Source organism: Heteronotia binoei, chromosome 13 (genome assembly GCF_032191835.1).
Source record: "Heteronotia binoei isolate CCM8104 ecotype False Entrance Well chromosome 13, APGP_CSIRO_Hbin_v1, whole genome shotgun sequence".
Lineage (NCBI taxonomy): Eukaryota > Metazoa > Chordata > Lepidosauria > Squamata > Gekkonidae > Heteronotia > Heteronotia binoei.
This window is the reverse complement of record NC_083235.1, coordinates 7,468,236-7,486,167: the sequence shown is the minus strand read 5'-3', so window position 1 is coordinate 7,486,167 and position 17,932 is coordinate 7,468,236. Positions and strand designations below refer to the sequence as shown.

Here is a 17,932-nt window from a genome sequence, read left to right as displayed (position 1 = left end):
GGGAGGGCCTCCAAACCGGAGGATCCCCTGCTCCCACCTGGGGATTGGCAACCCTAGCGCAGGGAGTTGGCACCGCAAAGCAGGTCGTAAGGGATGTTACCGATTGGCCATCTGTTCTCTCTTTGCAGGAAGGGTTCCAGCGGGGACCAGGCCAAGCAGCTGTCTCAGAAGCTGAAGGAGGTGGAAGAGGAGTAAGTTTGTACTCATAGGCCGCTTGCGAGGGCCTTTCCTAATGCCCGCCCCGTGTTTTTAGGCAGTGGGCGGCACCAAGTGGGGCTTGTTACCCCTGCGAGGCTGCTGGGTATTCAATTGCTTGTGCAGATTTTCAAAAGACATTTGACAGGAATCTCCACAGTGTGACCGAAGGAGAGCCGGGGCAGCCGTGTTTGTTGACGTCACAGTATTGATCGGACGGCAGAGGAGAAACTGAGCCACGACAAAGGAAAACACTCTCCATAAGAACATAAGAGAAGCCATGTTAGATCAGGCCAATGGCCCATCCAGTCCAACATTCTGTGTCACACAGCGGCCAAATATACACACACACACACACACACACACACACACACTGTGACTAATAGCCACTGATGGACCTCTGCTCCATATTTTTATCTAACCCCCTCTTGGCTGTGCTTGTGGCCGCCACCACCTCCTGTGGCAGGGAATTCCACATATTAATCCCCCTTTGGGTGAAGAAGGACTTCCTTTTAACCCGACTGCTCAGCGATTTCATTGAATGCCCACGAGTTCTTGTATTGTGAGAAAGGAAGAAAAGGACTTCTTTCTCTACTTTCTCCATCCCATGCATAATCTTGTCAACCTCTATCATGTCACCCCCGCAGTCGATGTTTCTCCAAGCTAAAGAGCCCCAAGCGTTTTAACCTTTCTTCATAGGAAAAGTGTTCCAAACCTTTAATCATTCTAGTTGCCCTTTTCTGCACTTTTTCCAGTCCTATAATATCCCTTTTGAGGTGCGGTGACCAGAATTGCACACAGTATTCCAAATGAGGCCGCACCATCGATTTATACAGGGGCATTATGATACTGGCTGATTTGTTTTCAATTCCCTTCCTAATAATTCCCAGCATGGCGTTGGCCTTTTTTATTGCAGACGCACACTGTCTTGACATTTTCAGTGAGTTATCTACCACGACCCCAAGATCTCTCTCTTGGTCAGTCTCTGTCAGTTCACACCCCATCAACTTGTATTTGTAGCTGGGATTCTTGGCCCCAATGTGCATTACTTTGCGCTTGGCCACATTGAACTGCATCTGCCACGTTGATGCCCACTCACCCAGCCTCAACAGATCCCTTTGGAGTGCCTCACAATCCTCTCTGGTTCTCACCACCCTGAACAATTTAGTGTCATCCGCAAACTTGGCCACTTCACTGCTCACTCCCGACTCTAAATCATTTATGAACAAGTTAAAGAGCATGGGACCCAGTACCGAGCCCTGCGGCACCCCGCTGCTTACCGTCCTCCACTGCGAAGACTGTGTCAAACACAATTCTGACTTGTTACGAGTAATAGGTATCAGAATACAAAAAAGGTATCAACGGCACCCAGCATCTCAGTCACGCACAAAGTTAAAACCTTATTGGTTCCACAAGGCGCCTGTGTCCTTATGTGGCTCAGAGCCGCTATATTACGCTCAGTGCAATGTGCGGTTTCCTAGGTCCAGTAGTGCCAGGAATTATTCAGTCCTCAACCGTGTCAGTTTAGAATTCTACAAAACAATAATCACATGACTGACAGACGGGGCATATTACAGGCACTCTTAACATGAAAAACATATACATCGGAGTGAGCAGTGAAGTGGCCAAGTTTGCGGATGACACTAAATTGTTCAGGGTGGTGAGAACCAGAGAGGATTGTGAGGAACTCCAAAGGGATCTGTTGAGGCTGGGTGAGTGGGCTTCAAGGTGGCAGATGCGGTTCAGTGCGGCCAAGTGCAAAGTAATGCACATTGGGGCCAAGAATCCCAGCTGCAAATACAAGTTGATGGGGTGTGAACTGGCAGAGACTGATCAAGAGAGAGATCTTGGGGTCATGATAGATAACTCACTGAAAGTGTCAAGACAGTGTGCGTTTGCAATAAAAAAGGCCAACGCCATGCTGGGAATTATTAGGAAGGGAATTGAGAACAAATCAGCCAGTATCATAATGCCCCTGTATAAATCGATGGTGCGGTCTCATTTGGAGTACTGTGTGCAGTTCTGGTCGCCGCACCTCAAAAAGGATATTATAGCTTTAGAGAAGGTGCAGAGAAGGGCAACTAGAATGATTAAAGGGCTGGAACACCTTCCCTATGAAGAAAGGTTGAAACGCTTGGGACTCTTTAGCTTTGAGAAACGTCGACTGCGGGGTGGCATGATAGAGGTTTACAAGATTATGCATGGAATGGAGAAAGTAGAGAAAGAAGCACTTTTCTCCCTTTCTCACAATACAAGAACTCGTGGGCATTCGATGAAATTGCTGAGCAGAGAGGTTAAAACGGATAAAAGGAAGTACTTCTTCACCCAAAGGGTGATTAACACGTGGAATTCACTGCCACAGGAGGTGGTGACGGCCACAAGTATAGCCACCTTCAAGAGGGGTTTAGATAAAAATATGGAGCAGAGGTCCATCAGTGGCTATTAGCCACAGTGTATGAATGTATATAACATTTTTTGCCACTGTGTGACACAGAGGGTTGGACTTGATGGGCCGTTGGCCTGATCCAACATGGCTTCTCTTATGTTCTTATGTTCTTATACGAAGACTGTTACAGGTACTTGTAATATGCCCCGTCTGTCAGTCATGTGATTATCGTTTTGTAGAATTCTGGACTGACACGGTTGACGACTGAATAATTTCTGGCACTATTGGACCTAGGAAATTGTACACAGTTCACAAGATTGGTCCCTAGAAGAAGGATTAGAGATCCAAAACGGCTTTCAAAGCGGCCCGGTTCTCCGTTGGACCTTTTTTCTCAACATTGCACTGAATATAATATAGTGGCTTTCAGCCACATAAGCACAGTAGGAGCCTTGTGGAACTTATGAGGTTTTAACTGTGGGCACGACTGAGATGCTGCGTACTGTTGACACTCTTTTGTATTTTGATACCTATTATTCATAACAAGTCAGAATTGTGTTTGACACGGGGAGTTTTTTCTTTGTGGCAGCTGTGTTTGTGGCAGTGATTTGGAAAGAAGCCCACAGAAGCCAACTGAACCCGAGTGGAGAAATATTAGAAACAATGCAGGGTGTCCTACGGGAAAGTCACATGGGCTGGGCGGGCGGTGCCGACAGGGCAAAAAATAGAGGAGAAAATAAGAACATAAGAGAAGCCATGTTGGATCAGGCCAGTGGCCCATCCAGTCCAACACTCTGTGTCACACAGTGGCCAAAAAACCAGGTGCCATCAGGACATAAGAACATAAGAGAAGCCATGTTGGATCAGGCCAATGGCCCAACCAGTCCAACACTCTGTGTCACATAAGAACATAAGAGAAGCCATGTTGGATCAGGCCAATGGCCCAACCAGTCCAACACTCTGTGTCACATAAGAACATAAGAGAAGCCATGTTGGATTAGCCCAATGGCCCATCCAGTCGAACACTCTGTCACATAAGAACATAAGAGAAGCCATCTTGGATCAGGCCAGTGGCCCATCCAGTCGAACACTCTGTCACATAAGAACATAAGAGAAGCCATGTTGGATCAGGCCAGTGCCCCATCCAGTCCAACACTCTGTCTCACATAAGAACATAAGAGAAGCCATGTTGGATCAGGCCAATGGCCCCTCCAGTTCAACACTCTGTGTCACATAAGAACATAAGAGAAGCCATGTTGGATCAGGCCAGTGGCCCATCCAGTCCAACACTCTGTGTCACATAAGAGAAGCCATGTTGGATCAGGCCAATGGCCCATCCAGTCCAACACTCTGTGTCACATAAGAACATAAGAGAAGCCATGTTGCATCAGGCCAATGGCCCATCCAGTTCAACACTGTGTCTGTCACACAATGGCCAAAAAAAAAGGAGGTTCACAAGTGGGGCTAGAAGCCCTTTCCACTTTGCCCCCCCCACAAGTACCAAGAATACAGAGCATCACCGAGGAAGTGACCTTGTTACTGGAACAAACTGGTCTGGAGCAACCCTTGGCCTGCTTGCAAAGTAAAGACAGCAGGAAGTTTGTTTGGCTGGGAAACTTCCAAGTTTCAGTACTAGTTGTGTGTTCTGTAAATGTCCTTGAAAGGAGTTCCTCCCCCACCACCACGTGATTCTACGCTTGCAGGGTCTGAAGATTGTGCCATAAAGCATTCAGCAGCTTTGGAAATTATTTTAGTGCTCTGTCTTTGACACAGCCACAGGTTTGGGCTTATAGGGTGACTGCTTCTCCATGAAAGACGCCGGCATACATAACACAGACTAGATGGACCACTGGTGTGATCCAGCAGGGCTCTTCTGAGGTTCTTCTCAGGGGAAGGCCTTGGCCTCTCTGCCCTGTTGTTGGCCCTCCAGAGGAACTGGGTGGCCACTGTGTGAGACAGGAGGCTGGACTAGATGGACCCTCACTGGTCTGACCCAGCAGGGCTCTTCTGAGGTTCTTCTCAGGGGAAGGCCTCGGCCTCTCTGCCCTGTTGTTGGCCCTCCAGAGGAACTGGCTGGCCACTGTGTGAGACAGGAGGCTGGACTAGATGGACCTTCGCTGGTCTGATCCAGCAGGGCTGTTCTGAAGTTTTTCTCAGAGGAAGGCCTCAGCCTCTCTGCCCTGTTGTTGGCCCTCCAGAGGAACTGGGTGGCCACTGTGTGAGACAGGAGGCTGGACTAGATGGACCCTCCCTGGTCTGATCCAGCAGGGCTCTTCTGAGGTTCTTCTCAGGGGAAGGCCTTGGCCTCTCTGCCCTGTTGTTGGCCCTCCAGGGGAACTGGGTGGCCACTGTGTGAGACAGGAGGCTGGACTAGATGGACCCTCACTGGTCTGACCCAGCAGGGCTCTTCTGAGGTTCTTCTCAGGGGAAGGCCTTGGCCTCTCTGCCCTGTTGTTGGCCCTCCAGAGGAACTGGCTGGCCAGTGTGAGACAGGAGGCTAGACTAGATGGACCTTCACTGGTCTGATCTAGCAGGGCTCTTCTCTTATTCTTCCAAAGGGAACCTGCAGCGGCCATTTTGTGACTGCCTGTGCAGGACGGCATCCATTTTGTGGCTGCCCCCACCATGCCATGTCAGAATTCTAGAAGTGCCCGCAGTCTCAAAATGGCCAGGGACCCTTGGAGTAGGGGCGGAAAGGATGGAACAAAGGAAAAAAAGGGATACTCAAGTGGGTGCAGGGGGCGGGTAGTGGATAGGACAGGTTGTCTAATGTGGCTGAAGAGGCAGAGATCGGGGCCGTGTGGAATTTATTGCCATTCCGTAGGGCCTGTAAAACAGTCGTTCCGTTGTTCAGTTGTTGCCTTTGCTTGAGGCAACCGGGCATCCGGAAAGATCTTAGCCTCACCGCACCCCATTACTGGTATTGGGGAGGGCGGAATATAAATGTGAATAATAAATGAATGAATGAATAAGCAATCCGTTCAGTTTCGGTATCACACTTGGCTATTGAGTGATAGAATTTGCAGGGCGTTTCTGCCAGCAGAGGGGGTTACAGCCGTTTCGGGCAAGCGGCACGTAAGCGTCAGCTGCTCATGCTCTCGTTCCCCCCCCCCCCCCCCGGCTGCAGGAGGGAAGCCTTTCGCCAGCAGCTGGCATCCGCCCAGGAGGAGTTGGCCCACTTGGCAGCCCGGCAGCAAGAGACCCAGCAGCAGCTGCAGGTATGGACATACGGAGAGCCAGTTTGGTGTAGTGGTGAAGTGTGCGGACTCTTATCTGGGAGAACCGGGTTTGATTCCCCACTCCTCCACTTGCAGCTGCTGGAATGGCCTTGGGTTAGCCATAGCTCTGGCAGAGGTTGTCCTTGAAAGGGCAGCTGCTGTGAGAGCCCTCTCAGCCCCACCCACCTCACAGGGTGTCTGTTGTGGGGGGAGAAGATATGGGAGATTGTAAGCCACTCTGAGTCTCTAATTCAGGGAAAAGGGCGGGGTATAAATCTGCAATTCTTCTTCTTCTACTGAATCAGACCCCCCTCAGTCCATCCAAGGCAGTGTCGTCTACTCAGACTGGCAGCGGCTCTCCAGAGTCTCCAGCTGAGGTTTTCCACGCCTCTTTGCCTGGATCCTTTTGAGTTGGAGATGCCGGGGATTGAACCTGGGACCTTCTGCTGACCAAGCAGATGCTCTGCCACTGAGCCATTGTCTCTCCTCATGAACATATGAAGCTGCCTTCTACTGAATCAGACCCTGGGTCCATCAAAGTCAGTATTGTCTACTCAGACTGGCAGCAGCTCTCCAGGGTCTCCAGCTGAGGTTGTTCACACCTCTTTGCCTGGAGTCTTTTTTGGAGATGCCAGGGATTGAACCTGGGACCTTCTGCTGACCAAGCAGATGCTCTACCACTGAGCCACTGTCCCTCCCTTATCTTATGACCATATGAAGCTGCCTTCTACTGGATCAGACCCTTGGTCCATTGAAGTCAGTATCGTCTACTCAGATGGGCAGGGCTCTCCAGGGTCTCAAGCTGAGGTTTTTCACGCCTCTTTGCCTGGACCCTTTTTAGTTGGAGATGCCGGGGATTGAACCTGGGACCTTCTGCTTACCAAGCAGATGCTCTACCACTGAGCCACTGTCCCTCCTCATGAACATATGAAGCTGCCTTCTACTGAATCAGACCCCCGGTTCATCAAAGTCAGTCTTGTCTACTCAGACTGGCAGTGGCTCTCCAGGGTCTCCAGCTGAGGTTGTTCACACCTCTTCGCCTGGACGCTTTTGAGTTGGAGATGCCTGGGATTGAACCTGGGACTTTCTGCTGACCAAGCAGATGCTCTACCACGGAGCCGCCGTCCCTTCCAAACGCGGCAGCCGCTCCCCCCACCCCACCAAGCCCGGGAAGCGAAAACAGGCCGGGCCTCTGCCCCTTCCACACTTCGAAGATCCTGACTGTGTGACGCTTTCCCCCTCTACAGCAAGTGGGGGAGGATAAGGCCTCCCTCAAGGCTCAGGTGACCTCTCTGCTGGGGGAGCTACAGGAGAGCCAGGACCGCCTGGAGACCAGCACGCAGGAAAAGAAGGCGCTGGAGGAAAGGTAAGGGGGGCTCTGGGAGGCCCACGGGGTTTGGCTCAGGCCCCGGCCTCTAAGCTGGCAGGCCTCTCTGCCTGGCCGGTGATGTAACCGTTAGGGCACAATGCACTGGGTCTGGTCTATGAGGCCAGGTCACGGGAGAACTCAAGGCAGCTGCAGGCCTGGGCCCCTGAAGAGCAGGCAGAGTTTCTCGGTCACCTTCCGTTGTGGAACAACGGGCCGCTGCTTGGAATGCTGGGAACAGTCGGGCTCCCCGGACCCTTCCGGAGGAGCCTCTCGTCTTGAAAGAGGGCAAACAGGCTTGACTTGTCCCGGGAGAGGCCAGCTGTACCCGGAGCAGGGCTTCTTGTTTCTCCTCGAGGGGCTGGAGAGAAGGTCTGAAGCGGGGACGATCGGCAGGCCGTTTAAGGCGTTTTCACCAAAAAGCGCAAGCGAAAGGAGGACAGAAAAATGCTGAATAGTCAGAGGTTGATCTTTGGTATTTCCCGCCGTCGCTCGCGGTGCTGAAGAGGCCAAACGGGTTTCCCTCTCTGGGAGAGCGGTCGGGATGGAGAAGCCGAAGAAACCGCTGCTGGTAAACTGGGCGTCGAAAGCGGCCTACTTCTCCCTTGACGAGGGGAACCGCTTCCGGCGCTATGGCAAAGAAGACTATAGAAGGTGCATCGGAAATGGGTTGAACTCAGCAGTGTCCCATTATGTTCTCCTCTAAAGCGGGGGTCCCCAATAGGGCGCCCACAACACCTTTCCCGGCACCTGCCAGATGTTTTTAGAAACCGGGTGGGGCTTTTGCTTAGCATGGCTTCTGATTAGCTACTGAAGATCAGATTGGCTGTAGTGGGGGTATAGTACCGCTTTTGGCTGGAGCATTTCTGCTATCCACTGCTCTCAGCGGTTTCGAGCAGAGCTATGGAATCTGGTGTCCACTAACTGCCAAATTGTACTTTTATTTGTTGGTTTTAGAAATGTAATGAACGAATGTAGAGGTTTTTATGTTGTTACCCGCCCTGAGCCTGCCTTGGCAGGATATAAATCCCGTTGGGTGGGTGGGCAGATGGATGGATGATAGATAGAAGATAGGTAGGTAGATGATGATGGATGGATGGATGGGTAGGTAGGTGGGTGGGTGGGAGGATGGATGATAGATAGATGATGGATGGATAGATAGATGGATAATAGATGCATGGATGGATGATGGATGGAAGATAGATGATGGATGGATAATAGATGGATGGATGGATGGATGGATGGATGGATGGATGGATGGATGGATGGATGGAGAGAGATGGATGGATGATGGATGGAAGATAGATGACGGATGGATAATAGATGGATGGATGGATGGATGGATGGAGAGAGAGATGGATGGATAATGGATGGATGGAGAGAGAGAGAGATGGATGGATGATGGATGATGGATGGAAGATAGATGATGGATGGATAATAGATAGATGGATGGATGGATGGAGAGAGAGAGAGAGAGAGATGGATGGATAATAGATGGATGGATGGATGGAAGATAGATGATGGATGGATAATAGATAGATGGATGGATGGAGAGAGAGGGATGGATGATGGATGGATGGATGGAGAGAGAGAGAGATGGATGATAAATGATGGATGGATGGATGATGGATGGAAGATAGATGATGGATGGATAGATGAATCGATAATAGATGGATGGATGGAGAGAGAGAGAGAGAGATGGATGATGGATGGTAGGTAGATGGATAGATGATAAATGATGGATGGATGATGGCTAGATGGATGGATGGCTAGATGGATGGACAGACGATAGATATTTGTGGGGGGGGGGGGGGGTGAAGAGATTCTGCTCACCCAAGAATCTCTTGGTGCTGGAGGAAAGTGCCATCAAGATGCAGCTAACACAGGGTGCTCCCATAGGGTTTTCAAGGCCAAGAGGCGTTCAGGTGTGGTTTGCCATCGCCTGCCTCTGCATAGCAATTGTGGACTTGCCTAGCGGTCTCCCCTTCGAGTGTTAGCCAGGGTCGACCCTCCTTAGCTTCCGAGATCTGATAAAGGCTGGGCCATCCAGGGTCAGGACGGAGACAAACATTGGAGACGGAGAGGCCATTGCTTGCCTTTGCCCAGCAACCCTGGACTTCAGTGGTGGTCTCCCACCACTGACCAGGGCTGACTCTGCTTCGCTTCTGAGCTCTGACGAGATCAGGCTAGCCTGGGTCCATCGAGGTCAAGCCAAAAGACAAGCAGAGGTGGTTTGCTGTTGCCTGCCTCTGCATAGTAACCCTGGAGCAACCCAGTTTGGTGTAGTGGTTAAGTGCGCGTACTCTTATCTGGGAGAATTGGGTTTGATTCCCCACTCCTCCACTTGCACTTGTTGGAATAGCCTTGGGTCAGTCATAGAACCGGGTTTGATTCCCCACTCCTCCACTTGCACCTGCTGGAATGGCCTTGGGTCAGCCATCGCTCTGGCAGTTTGTCCTTGAAAGGGCAGCTGCTGAGAGAGCCCTCTCAGCCCCACCCGCCTCACAGAGTGTCCGTTGCAGGGGAGGAAGGTGAAGGAGATTGTGAGCCGCTCTGAGACTCCCACGTGAAGGATCTTTGATTATCTGGGAGAACCGGGTTTGATTCCCCCCTCCTCCACTTGCAGCTGCTGGAATGGCCTTGGGTCAGCCTTAGCTCTGGCAGAGGTTGTCCCTCAAGGGGCAGCTTCTGTCAGAGCTCTCTCAGCTCCACCTACCTCACAGGGTGTTGGTTGCGAGGGGGAGGGAGACGGTAAAGGAGATTGTGAGCTGCTCCGGGACTCAGAGTCTATGGCGGGATATAAATCCAATATCATCATCTTCTTGGCGGTCTCCCTTCCAAGCACGAACCGGGGCCGACCCTGCTCAGCTTCTGACATCTCACAAGATGGAGCTGGCCTCGGCCACCCGAGGTCAGGGCGAGCATCTCTTCCTAGCAGGTAAAGGTGTGTCCCCTTTGTTTCCTTCAGGGTGCACGGGGCCGCCGAGCGACTGCAGCACCTGGAGAAGGAGGCGGAGGCCCGGACCAAGCAGCACAGCGTTCAAGTGGATCAGCTGCGGCTGAAGGTGCAGGACCTGGAAAGCGCCCTGCGGGTGGAGAGGCAGAGCGCCACGGAGGAGAAGTGAGTACGGGCAGAGCTCCGGAGGGACGAGAGGCAGTTCAGCTAGGCATCGTCCAATCTGAACTGTGCGGCAAGTTCCCGTAATCTGATGCTTTCTCTCTCTCTCTCTCTTTCGCCTCCCCCCCCACAAACAGGAAAAAGCTAGCCCAACTCCAGGGGGCTTATCACCAGCTCTTCCAGGAGTACGATGCCCACATCAAAGCCAGCATGGAGAACGAGAAACGCATCAAGGTGGGAGAAGGGAGAGAGGCTTGGCTCAGTAGCTCTGCTGCGCGATCGAGGGAGCCCGGCAAAGCTAGTTTCTTCCCTCCCTTGCCTCAGCCAATGAAGAAAAGAGGTTTTGCTCTGTAGCTCCTGGGCAATTGAGCAAGCCGGGCAAAGCGAGCTGTGATGCAGAAAGAAGCAAGGGAGAGGGAGAAGGAAGCAGACGACAGTCATTTGCTCGGGGGGTGATAGGAGCCCTCCGGGGGGCTGATTCAGCCCCTGGGCTTCATAGAATCATAGAGCTGGAAGGGACCTCCAGGGTCGTCTAGTCCAACCCCCTGCACAATGCAGGAAACTCACAAATGCCTCCCCCTAAATTCACAGGATCCTCATTGTTGTCAGATGGCCATCTAGCCTCTGCTTAAAAACCTCCAAGGAAGGAGAGCCCACCACCTCCTGAGGAAACTTGTTCCCCTGAGGAACCGCTCTAAGCTCACAAATAACTCCCCCTAAATTCACAGGATCTTCATTGCTGTCAGAGGGCCATCTAGCCTCTGTTTAAAAACTTCCATGGAAGGAGAGCCCACCACCTCCCGAGGAAGCCTGTTCGAGTGAGGAATCGCTCTAACGGTCAGGAAGTTCTTCCTAGTGTTGAGCCGGAAACTCTTTTGATTTAATTTCAACCCCATTGGTTCTGGTCCTACCTTCCGGGGCCATAGAAAACAATTCCACCCCATCCTCTCTATGACAGCCCTTCAGGTACCTGAAGATGGTGATCCTCTCACCTCTCAGCCGCCTCCTCTCCAGGCTAAACATGCCCAGCTCCTTCAGCCTTTCCTCATAGGACTTGGTCTCCAGGCCCCTCACCAGCTTCGTCGCCCTCCTCTGGAGGTGTTTTCCACCCCTGATCTGGATGATCCTGCATGGAGCAGGGGGTTGGACTAGATGACCTTTGTGGCCCCTTCCCACGCTGCGAGTCCCTGATTCTAAGGCAGGCTAGCCGTAAAGGAAGACCTTGGGGTGGGGTGGAAGAGATGGTGGCCTCTCTTGCATTCCTTTCCGTTCGCAAGAGCAGGAGGGGGATGGCTGTTGAGGTCATCGGGGAAAGTCCCGACGGGCTTGAAATTGGTAGCCCTCGTGGGACAGGGAACGCTTTATGAGAGCCAGTTTGGTGTGGTGGTGAAGTGTGCGGCCTCTTACGTGGGAGAACCAGGCTTGATTCCCCACTCCTCCCCTTGCAGCTGCTGGAACGGCCTTGGGAGAGCCATAGCTCTCGCAGAGTTTCCCTTGAAAGGGCATCTTCTGTCCGAGCTCTCTCAGCCCCACCCACCTCACGGGGTGTCTGTTTTGCGGAGGGAAGATATAGAAGATTGTAGGCCGCTTTGAGACTCTGTCCTTGAAAGGGCAGCTTCTGGGAAAGATCTCTCAGCCCCACCCACCTCATAGGGTGTCTGTTGTGGGGGGGGGGGGAGATAAAGGAGATTGTGGGCCCCTCTGAGCCTTTGTTCTTGAAAGGGCAGCTTCTGTCAGAGCTCTCTCAGCCCCACCCCACCTCACAGGGTGTCTGTTGTGGGGGAGAAAGGGAAAGGAGATTGTGATTGCTCTGAGATTCAGAGTATAGGGCAGGATATAAATCCAACATCATCTTCTTCATCCCTCTCTTGGCCTGGAGCCTTTTTCCAAGGCCGTTTAAAAAAACCCACCACCTCAGTCTGCCCCTGCAACACGTGCCCGCCATCTCTGTGCTCTCTTTCCTCAGGTCTTGGATCAGCAGGCCGTCGAGCTCTCTGACCAGCTGCAGCAAGCTGAGGAGGCCCTGGTGGCCAAGCAAGAGCTGATCGACAAGCTGAAGGAGGAGTCCGAGCAGCACAAAGCCGTCATGGAGACCGTGCCGGTCCTGAAGGCGCAGGTGAGAGGCAGGAGTGGCCAAACTGCGGCTCAGGAGTCACGTGTGGCTCTCAAAGCTCCCACCATCCCATCAGTCAGCTAGGAGAAGGCATTTTTAAATCACTTTGCCAAGCCAGCTAGCAGTTAGGAGAATGCATTTGGAATTAAAGTTGCTTCCTTCCTACCTCTCCCTCCCCATCTGTTTCCTTCCTTCTTACCTCTCCCTCCCCATCTGTTTCCTGCATTCCTACCTCTCCCTCCCCATCTGTTTCCTGCCTTCCTACCTCTCCCTCCCCACCTGTTTCCTTCCTTCCTACCTCTCCCTCCCCAACTGTTTCCATCGGTTTAGCTAGGAGAAGGCATTTCTCTCTTTAAATCACTTTGCCAAGCCAGCTAGCAGTTAGGAGAATGCATTCAGAATTAAAGTTGCTTTCTTCCTACCTCTCCCTCCCCATCTATTTCCTTACTTCCTGTCTCTCCTTCCCCATCTATTTCCTTCCTTCCTATCTCTACCTTCCCTTATATTTCCTTCCTTCACTCCCTCCTTCCTTTCCTTCCTTCCTTCCCTCTAGGGACGGGATGGCCAAACTTTGACTTAGGAGCCACCCATGGCTCTTTCACATGTTCCCTCTAAGCTGCAGAGTTTTGTGAGCAAAAATTCTACTTTGTGAGCTACTGGCGTTAAAGCGGTGAGCTGCTGCATAAATTATTGTGCCCTGGGGCCATTTTTCCTGAGCTAAGACAAAAATGGGTGAGCTAGAGGCTAAAAATCTGTGAGCTAGCTCACGCTAACTCAGCTGAGAGGGAACGCTGATTGTGTGGCTCTCGAAGCCCCCCCACCACACCCTGTTGGCTGGCTTGGAGATGGCGTTTGTCTCTTTAACTCTCTTCTCTAAGCCAAGCCAGCCAGTGGCGGGGAGAATGCATTTAAAGTTAAAGTTGCTTTCTTTCCACCCCTTCCTTCCTCTTCCCATCTATTTGCTTCCCTCCCTCAAATGTCTGACATCCATGTCTTGTGGCTCTCAAACATCTGATGTTCATTCTGTGTGGCTCTTACATTAAGCAAGTCTGGCCGCCCCTGGATGAAGGGAAGGGTTTCTGATGGCCAGTCAAAAGCCTTGCTGGGCAACCCCCTCCCCCTTACTTCCTTGATTTGCCCCTCCTGTTGTATCTTGGCCTAGGCCTGCTGATTCTGCAAAACGCCTGGAAATTTAGCTACTATTAGCAACCTGAGCAGATTCAAGGAGCACAGCCATCTTGTTTTAATGCGGTTAAACTGTAAATTGTCTCTTACACTGCAAAGTGCCTCTTGGTGAACCTTTATGGTTTTAATGAATCCAACGTACGTTTTTACGTTGTTACCCACCCTGAGCCTGCTTTGGCGGGACATAAATCCCCCTAAGAAATAATTAAATAATAAAAACACTTGACAGGAAACAGGAAAAGCTCTTTGGCTTTGTGGCGAAGCACACGGACTCTTAGCTGGGTTTGATTCCCCACACCTCCTCCACACGCAGCTGCTGGCGCGACCTTGGGTCAGTCATAACTCTCTCAGAGCTGTTCCTGTCAAGAGCAGTTCTCGAAAAGAGCTCCCTCAGCCCCACCTGCCTCACAGGTTATCCGTCGTGAGGAGATTGTAGGCCGCTCTGAGACTCCTGAGTGGACAGCAGGGTATAAACCCAGTCTCCTCCTCTTTGTCTTCTCTTCTGCTTTCCTTCTCCTTCTTCTGTGCCAAGGTGCCCACAGACACCATGTGGGGGAGCCCTAGTCTAGGGGGGTGAAGCATGGATGAGAAAGAATTGGGGGGGGGGGGAAGTCAACCTCTAAACCAGGGGTGCCTAACTCATTTGTTATGAGGGCCGGATCTGGCAAAATGAGACCTGATTGGGCCAGACCGTCTTGGGCTGGGCCACGTGTGTACCTATTTAAGATTACGTGGCAGAGATATAAATTTTATAAAAAACACAAACACAAATGTGTTTTTAAAAAAACTTAAAACGTTAGAACTCATTGGTCTTAAAGATGCTTTCTTTGCATTTCTCCCATGGGATCCAGGGAACTGGGCAAAGGACGCTCTGGCTCTTTCCTTCCTTCCCCAGGGGACCGGGGGGGGGAGGAGCCTCAGCCAATAGAAGGAAGAGAGCCTTGGCTCAGTAGCTCTGCTGTGCGATTGAGAGAGCCTGGCAAAGCAAGTTCTCCCTCCCCAAGGGAGGAGCCTCAGCCAATGGAGACTGTAGAGGTTTTGCTCTGTAGCTCCTGTGCGATTGAACAAGCCTTGCAAAGCGGGCTGTGATGCAGAAGCGAGAGAGAGGAAGAAGGAAGCAGATGACAGCCAGTTGCTCGGGAGCATGATAGGAGACCTCCGGGGCCTGATTTGGTCCCCGACACCCCTGCTCTAAACAAAGCGTGTGCGCAGGACCCTAAGGCATGAAATCACAGCTCCCCTCTCCTCTCAGGCGGACATCTACAAGACGGACTTCTTGGCGGAGCGCCACGCTCGCGAGAAGCTCCACGAGCAGCGGGAAGCCCTGCTGGAGCAGCTGGCCCAACTGCAGCGCGACTACGAGAAGCTGAAGGCCGACTCGGAGGGCACCAGCCGGTGAGTGGGGGGATGGAGCACCGTGCTGAGGCGGCCATCTTTTTCATGAGAAGTTGTTTGTTTTTTACTAGTCACGTCTGTCACAGCGACTGAGGGGAACCTCCACGTTCGGAGGCCGTGACCCTCTGAATCCCAGAGCCGGGAGGCAACATCAGGGGAAAAGTCGTTAACAAGCCATGCTAGGGTTAATTTAAAACAAAACAAAAAGTTAATATAATTGTTTCACAGGTATGTAGATAATGCCTGTCACATTTTTTAGCACTACCTGTCCAAGAGTTATGAAAGACAGGTTGCTTACCTGTAACTGTAGATTATAACAGTTCCATCCTCTTTATTTTATCAGTGGGCGTTCCAGATGCTCTGAGACTGTGCTGTGTTCAGGGCAATTTAATTTATTTGACTGATGTTGTCTTAACATTGCTTGTTCGTTGTTGTCCCAGTCAGTGTGTCCCTCTCAGCAGAGTTAGCGAGACCCAGCTCACAGATTTTTAGCCTCCAGCTCTCACATCTTTGCCTTAGCTCAGGAAGGATGACTCCCAGAGCACACTATTTTGTGGAGTAGCTCTCCACTTTAATGCCAGCAGCTCACCAAGTAGAATTAACTGCCACTGGAGGGGGTGATGGCTACAAGCATAGCCAGCTTTAAGAGGGGATTGCATAAAAATATGGAGCAGACGTCCATCAGTGGCTATTAGCCACAGTATGTATGTATGTGTGTATATATATATATATATATATATATATATATATATATATATATATATATATATATATATGTGTGTGTGTGTGTGTGTGTGTGTGTGTGTGTATACACACACACACACATATATTGGTCACTGTGTGACACAGAGTGTTGGACTGGATGGGCCATTGGCCTGACCCAACATGGCTTTTCTTAGGTTCTTATGTGACAGAGTGTTGGACTGGATGGGCCATTGGCCTGACCCAACATGGCTTCTCTTATGTTCTTATGTGACAGAGAGTGTTTGACTGGATGGGCCACTGGCCTGATCCAACATGGCTTCTCTTAGGTTCTTAAGTGACACAGAGTGTTGGACTGGATGGGCCATTGGCCTGATCCAACATGGCTTCTCTTAGGTTCTTATGTGACAGAGTGTTGGACTGGATGGGCCATTGGCCTGACCCAACATGGCTTCTCTTATGTTCTTATGTGACAGAGAGTGTTTGACTGGATGGGCCACTGGCCTGATCCAACATGGCTTCTCTTATGGTCTTATGTGACACAGAGTGTTGGACTGGATGGGCCATTGGCCTGATCCAACACGGCTTCTCTTAGGTTCTTATGTGACACAGAGTGTTGGACTGGATGGGCCATTGGCCTGACCCAACATGGCTTCTCTTATGTTCTTATGTGACACAGAGTGTTGGACTGGATGGGCCATTGGCCTGACCCAACATGACTTCTCTTATGTTCTTATGTGACAGAGAGTGTTTGACTGGATGGGCCACTGGCCTGATCCAACATGGCTTCTCTTATGGTCTTATGTGACACAGAGTGTTGGACTGGATGGGCCATTGGCCAGATCCAACATGGTTTCTCTTATGTTCTTATGTGACACAGAGTGTTGGACTGGATGGGCCATTGGCCTGACCCAACATGGCTTCTCTTATGTTCTTATGTGACACAGAGTGTTGGACTGGATGGACCTTTGGCCTATTCCAACATGGCTTCTCTTATGTGACACACAGTGTTGGACTGGAGGGGCCATTGGCCTGATCCAACATGGCTTCTCTTATGTTCTTAATTTTTGCTCACAAGACTCTGCAGCTTAGAGGGAACAAGTGGTCTAAGTTAAGTTTTACTCTATCTGGTTTTTCTTTTTTCAGGGTCTCCTTCATTTTGTTTGTTCTTTTTTGTTATGGGAACCAGCGAGATTAGGCCGAGCAGGGCTTAGCGCTGATAGCGTCTTTGGATTCTTTTGCCTTTGCCATCTTTGAGCCTTGCTGCCTTTCTCTCTGGGTTTATCTCAGTTTATTTCTTGGCATCATTTTGCTTTGATTCCTTTCTTTTCGCTCCTTCCTTCCTCTGCAGCTGTTCCTTCGTTATGTTCCAGTCTTGGGAGTTGGGGGGGGGGCGGCGGTGAAGAAACTATTTTATGGTGTTAACTTTGTTTCACTCTGAATTTTACCTCCATTTATTTGTTTAACTGTATTTAAATCTATTTATTTCTACTCTGTATAACTTTATTTTGTTTCTATTCTACTGTAATTCTTTTAGATAAGTACTGCATTCAACGTTCCCTCTAAGCTGCAGAGTCTTGTGAGCAAAAATTCTGCTTTGTGAGCTACTGGCATTAAAGCTGTGAGCTCCTGCATAAATTAGTGTGCTCTGGGGTCATCCTTCCTGAGCGAAGACAAAAATGGGTGAGCTGGAGGCTAAAAATCTGTGAGCCACCTCACGCTAGCTCAGCTTAGAGGGAACGCTGATTGCATTGCTAGCTGTTTTTGTTGAACTGTTCCTGTGTTTTTTCATTGTTGATAACGGTTGCTGATATTGATCTTCTGTTTGCTGGTTATATTAAGCATCTTTAGGTGGTGGCTGGAGCAGTGTTGGTTTGCTTAGTTTTTGCTCTTGGTCTGCTCTCCTCTGGAGAGCCAGTTTGGTGTAGTGGTTCAGTGTGCGGACTCTTATCTGAGAGAACCGGGTTTGATTCCCCACTCCTCCACTTGCACCTGCTGGCATGGCCTTGGGTCAGCCATAGCTCTGGCAGAGGTTGTCCTTGAAAGGGCAGCTGCTGTGAGAACCCTCTCCAGCCCCACCCACCTCACAGGGTGTCTGTTGTGGAGGGGAGGAAGGGAAAGGCGATTGTGAGCCGTTCTGAGACTCTTCGGAGTGGAGGGCGGGATATAAATCCAATATCTTCATCTACCTCACAGGGTGTCTGTTGTGGGGGAGGAAGGGAAAGGAGATTGTGAGCCGCTCTGAGACTCTTCGGAG

General features: G+C 50.9%; 1 protein-coding gene across 1 annotated transcript in view; it reads left to right on the top strand.

Annotated features, from left to right (window-relative positions):
* The window catches only part of IKBKG (inhibitor of nuclear factor kappa B kinase regulatory subunit gamma), a 35,154-nt gene that overhangs the window by 11,931 nt on the left and 5,291 nt on the right, over positions 1–17,932 (top strand). Inside the window, exons 6-12 of the mRNA XM_060251906.1 lie at positions 129–191; positions 5,706–5,796; positions 7,044–7,162; positions 10,131–10,283; positions 10,418–10,514; positions 12,247–12,396; positions 14,831–14,973. Coding sequence (XP_060107889.1) covers positions 129–191; positions 5,706–5,796; positions 7,044–7,162; positions 10,131–10,283; positions 10,418–10,514; positions 12,247–12,396; positions 14,831–14,973 — 816 coding nt within the window. The remainder of the gene's footprint in view (positions 1–128; positions 192–5,705; positions 5,797–7,043; positions 7,163–10,130; positions 10,284–10,417; positions 10,515–12,246; positions 12,397–14,830; positions 14,974–17,932) is intronic.